The sequence below is a fragment of the Heterocephalus glaber genome, unplaced genomic scaffold (genome assembly GCF_053883595.1).
Source record: "Heterocephalus glaber isolate CG9 unplaced genomic scaffold, H.glaber_assembly_v1.0 deba00001561, whole genome shotgun sequence".
In the NCBI taxonomy this organism is placed as follows: Eukaryota; Metazoa; Chordata; class Mammalia; order Rodentia; family Bathyergidae; genus Heterocephalus; species Heterocephalus glaber.
The window spans coordinates 13,164,239-13,179,074 of NW_028258349.1; the positions used below are offsets into that span (position 1 = coordinate 13,164,239).

Here is a 14,836-nt window from a genome sequence, read left to right on the forward strand (position 1 = left end):
ACAGAAATTTACTGTTCCAGTTCTGGAGGCTAAAAGTCCAAAATCAAGATTTTAATATAGCTATGTTCTCTCTGAAACCTGTAGGAGAAAGAGCCTTCCTTGCCTCTTTTAGCTTTTGATAGTCACAAATATTCCTTGGTTTATGGCAGCATAACTCCAGTCTGTGTCCCATCTTCACAGAGCATTATCTTCATTGCTTTATGTAACATTTTTTTATACGCACACCAGTCATGCCCAATGCAGTGGTATACCCTGTAATCGCAACTACATGGGGGGCTGAGGCAGGAGACCAAAAGTTGGAGACCAGCCTGGGTAACTTAGCAAGATCCTATTTCAAAATAAAAAATAAAAAGGTCTGGGGATGTAGCTCAAAGGTAGAACATCACTGGGTTCAATCTTAAGTACTATAAGGAGAAAAAATAGTCATACTAGATTAGGGGCTTAGCTGTTCTAGTATAATCTACTCTTAATTATATCTGCAATGACCCTATTACAAATTAAGGCCATATTTTGAGGTACTGCAAGGTAGGACTTCACTGTATCTTTTTATGGGGTACACAATTCAGTTAATAAACACTTTTCCATATGTTCAGGTCTGTATGTTCACTTTAGAGTTTTTGGGCATTTACTGTTAACTTTTTTCCCAGTTTTTATTTTCATGTTTTTGTTGCTTTTTATTAAAGGAGTTTCTTCTATTTCCTAAATAGTTGTTGATATAGTAAAGGTTATTGAAACCAAGTACTAATTTGTATATAGTAAATTTAGTGAATTTCTTTTCAGATTACTTTATTTTTCAGGCAAACAAGTTTATTATTGACAAATAGTATTAATTTTTTCTTTCCAACTTTTTATATTTGTTTTACTTCTCATTTAATTGCATTAATAATGTGATAATAGTGGTGGTACTACTCATCTTTTCTTATTCTTCACTTTAATTGCTTTTGGATTTTCCCCATTTCTTGTAGTGTTAGTATTTGGAATGCACTGTATCTATGTAATCCCGTTTTATAAAGTTTTTTTAATGGAAAATAGATGTTGAGTTTTAGCATCTTTTAATATCTATAGCTAACTTGATTTTTCATTATTGACCTAGTAATATATTTCCTTATAATAGAACTTCTGGGATTGAAACATAGTTATATTCCTGGGAAAAATCCACTCAGGTATATATTTTATAATAATCTGCCTCTGAGTTACTTTTTTTTCTTCTGGATCATTTTGATATTTTACATAGAATTTTTGTTAGTTTTTGTAAATGAAACTGATGTATAGATTTCTTTCTTTCTTTCTTTCTTTCTTTCTTTCTTTCTTTCTTTCTTTCTTTCTTTCTTTTTGTGGTACTGGGGATTGAACTCAGGAAGCTGAGCTAAATCCCTGGCCCATTGAGCTAAATCCCCGGCCCGTTGCATAGATTACTTTTTTTGTGTCTCATCTTTGTCAGATTTTGGTATTAATACTGTTTGACCAATAAAAATCAGGAAATCTCTTTTTTTCTTTTGTAACGTTTTGCACAGCATAGAAGTTGCCTCTAAATGTTTTATAATTCTTATACAAATGAGTAAATTTTCTTTTTGTTTTATTTTTAGGAAGTTTTCTACATCTTCTAGAGTTAGTTTTGGTAATGAACATTTTCTAGTACAGAATTCACATCTATTTATAAAAATATATTTCAGTAGAGTCCTAAAAAATGGTCTTATGGTTTTTAGCTTCCTGTTTTTATCTCTTTTCTATCATTTCTTCTTTATTTATACATTTTGCATGTCTCTCTTATTACCTAACAGGTTTTCTTTCAAATTCCACTGAAAGACAATCAAAGCTATTTGTATTCATAAATACTTGCTTCTATTCATATTTCCATTCCTGGTATTTCTTTCTCAAAACTGAGGACATAGGCAATCTATGCACTTGAAATTTGTTTAATAAGTCTTTAATATTATATTTTATTAAATTATATTTTATTAAATTATATAATTTTATATAAATTATATTTTATTAATATTATATTGATATTAAAGTATCAATCCCAGCAAATTTTCAATTTTTTTGATATTACAGTATTGGAAAAATTCACCAGTGATATTTATTTGCAATCAATTATAGGAGAAATATGGGGAATTGATGAACATCAGAAAACCCAGGACAGATTTTTGAAACAATTTTTCAAGAAAACACTGACTGAAGAAGAAGTCAATGAATGTCACAAGAAATTCACAAATGCATTTCCTCTGAATTCAGATTTTATTCCTTCCAGATATAATCTCTATGAATATGATTTGTTTCAAAACTATTTAGAACATAATTTTGACTGTCATAATAATGTGAAATGCCTTATAAGAAAGGAACATTTTGAATATAATGGAGCTGTGAGCTCATATGGCAATAGCTCATCCCCTCTTGTAGTAACCCCTTTTAAGTGTAATCATTGTGGAAGAGGTTTTAGTCAAACACTAGACCTTATCAGACACCTAAGAATTCATTCTGGGGAGAAACTTTATGAATGTAACAAATGTCAAAAAGCCTTCAGCCACAAGGAAAAACTCATTAAACATCATAAAATTCACAGTAGGGAACAGTCTTATGAATGTAATGAATGTGGGAAGACTTTTATTAAAATGTCAAATCTTATTAGACATCAAAGAATTCATACCGGAGAGAAACCCTATGCATGTAACGAATGTGGGAAATCCTTCAGCCAGAAATCAAATCTCATTGATCATGAAAAAATCCATACTGGAGAGAAACCTTATGAATGTAATGAGTGTGGAAAAGCCTTCAGCCAGAAGCAAAGCCTCATTGCACATCAGAAAGTTCACACTGGAGAGAAACCTTATGCTTGTAATGAATGTGGTAAAGCCTTTCCTCGAATTGCATCCCTTGCTCTTCATATGAGAAGTCACACAGGGGAAAAACCTTACAAATGTGATAAATGTGGAAAAGCCTTCTCTCAGTTTTCCATGCTTATTATACATGTGAGAATACATACAGGTGAGAAACCTTATGAATGCAGTGAGTGCGGAAAATCTTTCTCTCAAAGCTCAGCCCTTACTGTACATATGAGAAGTCACACTGGTGAGAAACCCTATGAATGTGAAGAATGTAGGAAAGCCTTCAGCCACAAGAAAAACTTCATTACACACCAGAAAATTCATACTAAAGAGAAACCTTATGAATGCAACGAATGTGGGAAAGCTTTTATTCAGATGTCAAATCTTGTTAGACACCAGAGAATTCATACTGGAGAAAAACCTTATATATGTAAGGAATGTGGCAAAGCTTTTAGCCAGAAATCAAATCTCATTGCTCATGAAAAAATTCATTCTGGAGAGAAACCCTATGAATGTAATGAATGTGGTAAAGCCTTCAGCCAAAAACAGAATTTTATCACTCATCAGAAAGTTCATACTGGGGAGAAACCTTATGACTGTAATAAATGTGGTAAAGCCTTCTCTCAAATTGCATCCCTTACTCTTCATTTGAGAAGTCACACAGGAGAAAAGCCTTATGAATGTGATAAGTGTGGGAAAGCCTTCTCTCAGTGCTCACTGCTTAATTTACATATGAGAAGTCATACCGGTGAGAAGCCCTATGTATGTAATGAATGTGGAAAAGCCTTCTCTCAGAGAACTTCCCTTATAGTGCATATGAGAGGTCATACAGGTGAGAAACCCTATGAATGTAATAAATGTGGAAAAGCCTTCTCCCAGAGTTCCTCCCTCACTATACATATACGAGGTCATACAGGTGAGAAACCCTTTGACTGTACTAAATGTGGAAAAGCCTTTTCTCAGATTTCATCTCTTACTCTTCATATGAGGAAACATACAGGTGAAAAGCCCTATAACTGTATTGAGTGTGGCAAAGCTTTCAGCCAAAAGTCACACCTTGTTAGACACCAGAGAATCCATACTCATCAGAAACAGTGTTTGTAGTGTGAGTATGGAAAAGCCCTCAGAAGGAATTAGCACCTCATGGCACATTACATGATTGGTTCTAGACCAGAAACCAGCGAATGTGGGAAAGCCTTGTGAAGACGTTCACAGATTTATAAAACATTAGAGAATTATTACCAGGTGAACAGTTTTATGAAAATGCTATGAAAAATCTTCAGCAGACACCTTACTCATTGGTGGTATTTAATTAATATTCTCAATTCTGAAAGAAGATACCTACTATTTGCATATCAACATACTACTCAAGCTCCCATCTAATACATTAAACAAGAAAAAAGAAGATTGGGAAAAGAATGATAAAATAGCCTTTTATGTAAGAAATAGCTAATTACACATGTGCTGAAAGAAAATATGTAAGAATACAACAATGAATTATGAGACATTTATATCTATAAAGACATAGATATGTTGAAGGGCCCAAAAGAACACTTGTAAAATTGAGAGAAATGTAATTATTTCTGAAAAGACTTGACATTGTAAAAACATGTTCTCTCCAAAATCTCTAATGTACTTCCACTCAAAATTTATACCAGTTAGTTATACTTGAGTTTCACAAACTGCTTTAAAATATATGAGAAGTTAAAGGGCCTCAAATAGCTGAAACAAATTTGACAAAGCAAAACAACTAGGGAAGATACACTGTTATCATTACATACTTCATTTAGAGCTGTTGTCATTTAAACTCTGTCATTCAGTGACTATAATCAGTGGAAACAAATTGAAGATTGATAGAACAATCCAAGATACGGGAATTTTGTGTATGATAATGCTATTGAAATCACTGGGGTAAAAATGGGCTACTAAGTGGAAGATTTATATGAGCAAAAAACTTTGCTCTCTACCTTATACTGTATACAAAAATAAAACCCAAATAGTTTGAAGACCAGAATATAAAATTAAAATTCCAAAACTCTGATGAAAATAAATTATATTACTTCAGAGTAACAGGATTTCTTTAAAAACAAGAGACAATCAGTTCTGTTTTGGTGTATTGGCCTCAAAAGTACCTACATGTATGCACAAACATATGCCTATCACTATGTTCACTGTATTATGGCTTTTATTGGACTAAATTGGAATATAACATAACTTTTTAGTAATAGAGGGATAGATCAATACCATATGTTTATATCTACAATAGAAAACTATACAGTATTTAGAAAGAAAATACAAAATTCACATATAGTTACATGGATTGATATATTGAGAGAAAAAAAGCAAAATTCACAATGAAACATTTAATAGAACAGTGAACAACAGCACTTATATATCATATTGGTTGCCTTTGAAGATATGGAAAGGTTTGGTGTGAACTGTTACATTGGTCTGTAATATTTCATAATAAAAGAATGAAATCAAATGCCACAGTGTTAACAAATCTGTCCAAATTAGTTTTGTGAGGTTGTAAAAATACTTTGTCTTTATTTTCCCAATATTTCTAGAATAGGAGTCAAATGAGTGGGGCAAACATAGGCCTATAGAACCAATTTTAAAATGGATTTTTGATCAGCAAACTAACATTAATAGAAAATTCTCTTGACACAAAACAAGACTCTTGCCAGGTATGGTGGCACCCGCCTGTAATTCCAGCACTCAGGAGGCTGAGGCAGGAGGACTGCTGTGAGTTTGAGGCCAGCCTAAACTACATAGCGAGACCCCATTTAAAAAACTAAAACAAAAAAAAGGACTCTTTTTCAAATTCTTCAGAATATTAATTGAGACGATAAAAATCAATAGGGGATAACACTTGAGACTAACTTAAAAAAATTTTAAATAATTTTGTCTTAAAACAAGTTTCTCCCCTAGTTGAAAACTGAATAGGTAAAAGAATTATGTAATGGGGGGGGCTACCGGGAATCTAACTCAGGTCCTTGTGCTTGCACAGCAGGCGGCGAAACCACTGAGCTAAATCCCCAGCCCAGAATTATTTAATTTTGAGGATAATTGTCTCTGTATTTGGAAAAAATGTACCTACATTTGTGTTTGTTTCAGTGTGAAGGAAAGAGATCATTAACACATACTATAAAATGTGGTTAATATTTTGATATGGATAGTCACTAGCATCAGACCAGAAGCATTTTCAACATAGCTTTCTTTGGTTTGTAGATTGTTAAATAGATTCCAGATAGCCAGATAAGAGTCCAGTGGACATGAAAAGCTCACTCTTCCTTTTGAGGAAGTATTGCTTCTGTACTTGTTGGAAAATTGAGTGTTCAATTTGTTTTGTAATTCAGACACTTTCACTATAAGACTGAGCTGGGTTTTCATGTATCTCAGCTCTACATTGGTAAAGTTTCAGGATAGACATGGAAATTTTCATGTAATACTGTATTTGGGCTAGGAATTTGAAGCCCTAAAGTTATACTTTTCTTTTCTCACATTTGTCTACCACAGTTATGAACAACCAGTCAGTTTCATCATACTCATTAGTATGACCAAAATGTTCTGAGGTTTTGATTGACATGGTCTGAGAACCTTGTCTTTTTGCGGGGCGGGGAACCGGGGATCGAGCTCGGGACCTTGCGCTTGCAAGGCAGGCGCCGGAACCACTGAGCTAAATCCCTGGCCCCGAAACCTTGTCTTTTTAAAAAGGTATTTGATTAGGAATATCAAATGATAGTATTTTATATATCTCTTGCCACATCAGTCAGTGTTTTATCACTTAATATAGAGTCACTAGTGCCTTTAAATCATATCAGATTAAAAAACCAATACTAGAAACCCCAAAAACAATTAAGAATGTTCATTTTCCAGATTGTATTGTCCTAAAAACATTCTTGGTTCCAAAATCTTTGTCAAGGTTCTCCACTAGATTTATATGTAATTATATAAAATATTAAATCAGAAATATATTACATTAAAATTATGTTACATATGCATTAAAATATATTCAACATTTTGGCATGTACCTGTTTGATAATTTATATATTTAACATAATTGAAATTTATAAAGATAAATATTGTAAGGAATTGGCTCATGAATTACAGGGACTGGCAAGTCTGAAATCAGCAGAGCAGACCATCTGATTGGAAAATCAGGCAGGAGTTAATGCTGCAGTCTTGAAACAGACTTTCTTCTTTGCAATTTTTGCCCTTATAACTTTCAGATGATTGGATGAGGCTCATCCACATTGAAGGTAATCTTGGCCGCCGAGGTGGTGCAGCTGGGGAAGCATTAGACTGAAGGTAATCTTAAAGTCAGCTTATCATAGATGTATATTACCTTTCCCATTGCTGAGACATAATACTTGACACCCACAACTTAAAGGAGGAGGGAGTTAATTTGGCTCACAGTTTCTGGGGATTCATTCCATGGTTGGTTGGCTCCAGGGCAGAAACACCATGGGGGAAGAGCATGGCAGAACAGAGCAGTTTAGTTTATGATGGCCAGGAGGCAGAACAAAGGAATAGCACCAGAGAGGAAGGAGTGAGGGACCAGACATAAACCCCAATGCCATGCCCCCATGACACAAAGACATGCTCAGAAGTGTACTCCACCAATTCCCTGGCCAGACTTAAAGTCAGCCAAGTTGACACTACCCTAACCATCACAAGACGTACACAACATTTTCAAAATACTGTGAAGACTGTAATAACTTAGTATTTTTAAATATCTGGGTACTATAATCTAGCCAAATGAATACATAAAATAATCATCACAGTGTTTGATGGTTTTCCTTATTTTGTGACTATGTGACTTGCTGAGACTGCCTAAACATGGTCAAATTTGTCATTCTGTAATCTGGATCTGCTGTGTTATGAAGCTATGGTATGTGTGTTTCAATCTAGAGATCTGCATGTATTAAATTCAGTAGGAAACCCTCAAATAATATCAATCACAGTTCCACTAAATTTACAAAAAGTCTATATCACCACACTCATTCACCATGATATACTCTTTATGTGCCTAAACCCAGGCATGGAAGCGAGGTACTGTGAAATAACCATTATAAACTAGAAATTAAGTCATTGGTATGGATGTGTATAGTGACTGATAGACAAAATATTCCTGAGTTATCAGAGTGACCAGAATGAGCAATGAGATTAATTTAACAAAATTCAAAAGCTGAAAGAGATGGTTCTGACACATACCTAAACAGGTAGGAGCTGAGGACATTACTAATTTTTTTTTTTTGTACCTGGGATTGAACTCGGGACCTTGTGCTTACAAGGCAGGCAGTGGAACCACTGAGCTAAATCCCCACCTTATTACTGAATTTTTAATATGAAATTATGGTAAAATGGTAAAAAAAATTCCTTTATAAAAACAGTAAGTATCTGTTAGAAAAGTATTGTAGTCATTGGCTGTATTTATGTTGCATTTTCAATGGACTATTATGCAAAAATGTTAGCTCTGCTGAATAGTCCTAAAGTTAAATTTCATGACTAAATGTCTAAAATTCATGTGAAATAAACAACAAATACACTACTCTGGGATGGATATTGATAATGGGGGACACTGCTGCAAGTGCAGGTTAGGGACATAAGCCAAATTTCTGTACTTTTTGTTCAGTTTTTCCGTGAATCTAAAACTGCTCTTAAAATTGTCTTTTAAAAGCATTACACTAAAGCCTTGTGAGGACAAGAAAGGCATGGAAAAAAATTCTTTTTGTTGTTAATGTATATGTTAACTAGCAATATTAGTTTAGCTGAGGACACTCAGACTGGAAAGTCCCCAAATTTCTAGTTCTAGCTATAAACCAAGAGAACTTTTTCATATATAAACATTGTCATAGCAACATTATAATACCTATAACAGAAGGATGAAAATAATATATTGCATAATCACTCAATATTATAAAGCAATGGAATACATGCACTAAAAAACAGAAAAGTATTTATTATATGATAATATTTAAACATTTAAAAAGCAAGTATTAAGGGCTGGGGATTTAGCTCAGTGGTTCTGGCGCCTACCTCACAAGCTGAGGACCTGAGTTCGATCCCCAGTACCAAAAAAAAAAAAAAAAGACTATGGATTTTAGGATATTATAAATCATTAAGACTGTTATTTCCTGTCCAAATAATAAAAATACCTAAAATATGACCCTGTTGTCTATAAGAAGCATTCTAATGTCAGAATTTGAAAATACACACCTTAGCATGGATGCAGTCCAGTAAATTTTTAGGGCCATATACCCTGAAATTTGAAGGGAATATATAGAAATTGTATTTCTCAAATCTACTATAGTGGTTACCTCCACAGGAAGAAAGGATAGAATAGCAGAGGAATGATATGAGGAAGAGGTTAAAGAAAGTAAAGTGTTGGGCCGGGGATTTAGCTCAGTGGTTCCGGCACCTGCCTCACAAGCGCAAGGTCCCAAGTTTGATCCCCAGTACCAAAAAAAAAAAAAGAAAGTAAAGTGTGGCTTTTAAAAAAGAAAACATTTATATGTATTTTATATATAGATTATCTCTGAAAAAGTATAGCAGATATATGATCCAGCACAAGCAGTACCACATCCTTGATTGGGAGAAAAACATTCACCTTTAATTCAGAAGTGCTGTGGAGCACTTTGTCACAATACAACAGTGTGGCTAGTCAAAATAGTCTCCCATGGGCTGGGGATTTAGCTCAGTGTTGCTGCACCTGCCTCGCAAGTCCAAGATCCAGAGTTTGATCCCCAGTACAAAAAAAAGTCTTCCAGGTGTGGAGGCTGATCACAGACTATCTATCACAGGCTGAATACCAAAGTTCCACTCATAGCCCCTGCAGTGTCAGATACTGTCACCATTACCAAAAAGGTGGTGGCTCATAGTATCCTGCTGTATACTTAGCCAGTGCATTTTTCTCAATTCCCCTGAAGGAGAAAGATGCATTCATATAGTTGGCTTACAATACACTTTTACTGTCCTCCCCAGGGGTCCTTTAACTCCCTGCCATTTGTCATCAAAAGGTGGGACTTGATTAAAGCAAGCCCAAATCTTACCACAGGTTTTGATCATACATTATAAAGAAGACATGTAGGCATTGTGCTCGATTATCACTACTAACTCTTGTTGGGTCATAAATCCAGGTAAGATTCAAGGACCAATAAACAAGTACAATTTCTCTGGACAACCTAGACAGGAAATTAACAGAATATTCCAGAGAAGTTTAAATTCCTGGATATACTCACTAATAAAATGGAAGCACAATAGCTAGTGGACCTCTTCTGATATTGGAGTTAAGTGTGTGTCTCGTCTGGGTATTTTTTTTTTTCTGGAACAGGGGATCAAACTCAGGATCTTGTGCTTACCAGGCAGGCACAGGCACTGGTGCCACCGAGCTAAATCTCCAGCCCCTCATCTGGGTATTCTATGGTGATATTTCAAGATGACATGAAAGGCAGCCATCTTTGAATGGAGCCCTTATCAATAACAAACATTGGAAGCCTCAATGCAGACACTGCCTTTGAGACATTTGGAGCTTGATTGTCTAGTGTAAATACAGGTATCCCCAACTGCCATGCATGCTGATGAGAATCTGTAGCAGCAGCAAGCCATCACTGGGGTGCACATATCTCTATGAGATTTTGAACATGCATACTGCCTGAAATACTGCCAAAAATACACCTTTTGAACGAAAGCTTCTCACTTGCTATTTGGCACTGGTGGAGACAGAATGTTTTACCATAGAAGCACTTCATTTAACTCCAAGGCCTGATCTTTCCATCCTTTTCTAGGGTTCACTAAGACTGGACAAGCACAGCAGTTTTATTATCAGATGGAAATTATACATCCAAAATCAAATGGTGGGATCCCCAAGGGGATCAACTCCATGAGCAGGTGCCACCTTGCCAGAGGGAACAGAGTATCCCATAGGAGATACCCTGTCCCCTCTGACTACCTGGGGGGATCACAATTTGAAGGGGTTCTGGCTGAAAATATAGCCTGGTTTACCAGTGGTTCTGAGAAACGGCTGATGGATTCTACCAGGCCACAGGGGCCCTCTGCCCCTTGAGTAACCACCTCTAACCAAAATGGTAAGGATCCCCCCACTAAATGCACTGAATTACCTGCAGTGGTGATGGCTGTTCAGGGCACATGCCTTGTTCATGACATGCCTCATTACATGGCAAATGGCTTAGACATTTGTTCAGGAGACTAGCAACAAAATTATTGAATTGTAAAGGAGTCCCTTGTGTGTTAGCTTTGCATTACTACAGTAAAATACTTAACATAAGCTACTTCAGAAGAAAAATATCTTTTTTTCTCTCATATGTGGAATCTAAAACCAAAAAAAAGACAACATGAAAGAAGAAGAAACACTTGTGAGAGAACAGGAAGGAGATTGAAGAGAGGGGAGGACAAAAGAATAATGGGGCATAGAAATTATCAAAGTATGTTCTATGTATGTACAAATATGCCATCAAAGACCACTATTCTGTTTAATATGTACTAATAAAAATGTTCATAAATGCATCTATACCATATTTGCAAAACCAAAGGGAAAAAGCTGTATCCTTTTCATAGAAATGGAACTTATTTTATTGGTTGCCTATCTATACTTTTAACATTTTTGTGAAATTTTTCAAACATGAAAGGGAAGCAATGAACAAACACAATAATCATCACCTATGATGTTAATTCATATAATGTACTATTTGATTTGTATATTTTTTCAGGACTTCTCTAAATTAAGTTATGATAACATTTCAGCTCTAAATAGTTGAGGCTACGTCTCTAAAAGAATGGCACCTAACAAAATGGCACCACATTTAACAAAATAGCCACAAAGTCCTTATTATCACCTAATGTCCAGTCTGTATTCAATTGTATCCCATTTGAATAAATAGTGTTTATGGCTATATACAAAGTTATATGATATATACAGACCATAAGTTACTTAGCTATGCCTTTGCTAGAGGACACTAATTCAGGCAACACTTACAAACACCCTTGCCAGTTCTGAATCTTGGGAGTTTAATAAAGAAGTTCTTAAGATTTTAGGGATTATATGCCTCTTTAGAAATCTAAGTCAAAGTTTGGAATTGATCCCTAGAAAAACAGCTAGGCCACAATATGCAACACAATGAAAACAAACAACCTCTGAGAGTTCAAGAACTTCTGGGAACCTGAAAAAGGACTTCCAGTCAAGGAACTCAGCAATTTATCTGTGATATGCAACTGTTCACTGGGCCACATTACATCATTTCCATCCTCTGATGAACCGAGAGCTGGTAAGGCTGACCCACAGTTCACAGATAATGGTCACTACCTAAACTGCTTCAGCTGTAAACTGGACTCTTCAGGAATAAAAATGGCCACTGCTCTTCAGCTCCTGTCAATTCTCTGTCAAAACCTCTAGGGAGAGGGGAGGAACAGAGAGCACGGAAGTCGGAGGTGGAAAGGAACAAGCTCAGTAGGGTCCTAAGGACCTTCTGTCCACCAGCATAGCACCTGAGTGCTGTTGCAGGGTGGAAGGCTCCTGGAAGAGGAGTGCTCTGGTGATGCTTGTCCAAGGAGATCAACAAGCCAAAATGTCAATTATGACCATTTTTGGCAGCATTATAACCAGGCTCAAAGACTGGAAAATAAACTTTGGGAGGCTCAGTTTTCCTGATTTCACTGATTAAAGGAAGGGAGGGGAAAGGAATGGGGAAGGGGAATAGAAAGAAATTGTTAGAATGTGGAGAAACTGTTACCTTGTATATTGCTGGTGGGAATATACAGTGGATCAGCCAATATAGAATACAGTTTGGAAGTCAGGAAGATATACATTTAATTAGAAGATGATTAAACAATTCTATGTATATATCCAAAAGAATGGAAAACAAGAACATGTACATACAAGTTCATAGATGTACTATTCACAATAGTCAAAAGGTGGAAATACCCCAAATGACCATTAACAGATAATTAAATAAATTATGGCACACACACAAAATGAAATATTATTCATCCATAAAAAGGAACGAAGTATGGATAAACCCGTACCTGCAAAAACATTATGTTATGCTGAGTGCAGTTGCACATACTTGTAAACCCAGCACTCAGGAAAGCTAAGGCAGGAGGGTCAAAGTTCAAGCGCGGTCTGGATAATTTGGCATGAGAAAGAGAATTGTGAGGGCTGTGGAAACAATAATGAAAATGTCTGTCTCCTTGGAAGAGGTTGACTTCCTTTCTCCCAGCTAGGAAGGAGACCCTTGAGAGATCACTATATTAGGAAAATCCATGATGCAGATACAGTCTCTCATGGTGTTAGGCTTCAGCTTTAGAACTGGTTAATAGGCAAAGGTGTGAAGAATTTGGACAAGTAGGTTAGAAAGTCTCTGTTGCCATGAATGAAGCATTAAGGGCAATTCTGGTGAGTGTTCAGAAGAGAAAACTTGAGAAAGTCTAAATCTTAGAGATTTTCTAGATGTTCATATACAGAATGTTGGTGGAAATATGGACAGTAAAGTCCATTCTGATGAGGCCTTGGAAATGGGAAATATCTTATTGGAAACCAGAAAAACAGCCATTCTTCTTATAAAGTAGCCATGGCAAAGAACTTGACCAAATTGTGTTCTTGCAAAAGGGCTTTGTGGAGGGAGAATTTAAGAGCAACAAAATGGGACTTTTAGCAGAAGAAAAATGTAAGCATCACAATACTAAATGGGTAGCATGGTGTTATGGTTTAGGTCTAAAATGTCCTCCAAAAGCCTCACATTTGAGGTAGGGCCTGATTGGAAGGGGTAGGTCACACACTGAGGGGTTAACTTAGAAGGATGTATTCTTGTTCTCAGCTCCTCCTTTCTTCCTCTGTTTCCTGGCTTCCATGGGTTAAGCACTTTTTCCTCCACCATGCTCCTCTGCCATGCTGTTTCTGCCTTGAAGGCAGCCAACCATGGACTGAAATCACGAGCCAAAGAAAACCTTTTCTTTAAGTTGTGGGTGTTGGGTATTTTGTCCTAGTGACAGGAAAGCAATAAGATACTTGGCTTTTCTTACCTGCCTATAGTGGAAATGTGAGAAGAAAAAAACAATTGAAAGATGGAATTTTAAGTTAAAGGGGAAGCATAACATAAAAATTTAGAAACTCTTTAAAGGTGTGTAAAGAACAGAGTGTGATTAGGAGCAAGAACCAAGGGACATGGCCACCTGACTATTCTATAAGGAGATTACTATGGACAGAAGGAAGCCAAGTGATATTCATCAAAGTGTGGGAAACATTCAGTTCTGTCTTTTCTAACAAACAAGAGTGACTCTATCTTAAACTCTAGCCCATCCTAGATAACCCTTCCTGAACGTACTAAATTACAGAAAATGCCCGTTCAATTCCAATCACAGGAACACAGCTTCAAACCAAAGAAAGCTTATCATGGGCCAAGGATTTTCTGTTCTCCACACCCCCCTCTTCTCTGCTCTCCCTTCCCCTTAGTAACCCCTCAGATTCCCTTTGTGCCATCTGAGTTAGCCAATCAGAATAGATTGTGAACCTCCAAACCAGCCAATGGGAAAGAGGTCAGCTGCTCTTCCTACGTTAGGGATAAAAGGGGCAACCATTCTTTGTCCTGCACACCTTCTACCTCATGTTTGTGCCTTTTTCAAAAGTAAAAAGCTTGTCGAGACTTCTTGATGTCTGAATGCTTTATCTGCACTGACAAATTGAGTCTGGGGGCTCATTTCCAACAGAGGCAATGGGAGAATGACCCCAAAGGCATTTCAGAGATTTTAAAGCCTGCCATCCCCATCACAGGCCTGGAATACCAGGGTCTAGGCAGTGATGGCAAACCTTTTAGAAGTTTCAATGTTATAAACAGCCTGCTGCAGCATGTGTGTTGTAGGTTCACCACTACTGGCCTAGAGGGTGGAAAGAAGAGCTTAGAGTTCCTTGGCACCTCAGGGCTTGCTTCCTGCAAATACCATAGGTCTCTGCTCCCTGCATTCTGGTGCAACACTCCTTTACTTCCCTGTGGTGG

General features: G+C 36.4%; 1 protein-coding gene across 5 annotated transcripts in view; it reads left to right on the plus strand.

The window, feature by feature from the left end:
• Znf569 (zinc finger protein 569) overlaps positions 1-5,341 on the plus strand; it is a 29,480-nt gene extending 24,139 nt beyond the window's left edge. For 4 of the 5 annotated variants that reach the window (XM_087191229.1, XM_087191227.1, XM_013077395.3 and 1 more), the window contains one exon: positions 2,101-5,341. In XM_087191229.1, coding sequence (XP_087047355.1) covers positions 2,101-3,929 — 1,829 coding nt within the window. In that variant the 3' untranslated portion in view covers positions 3,930-5,341. Of the gene's footprint in view, positions 1-2,055 lie in introns of all 5 variants that reach the window. The other variant, XM_021239445.2, reaches the window with a different exon arrangement.
• Positions 5,342-14,836: the final 9,495 nt, after the last annotated feature.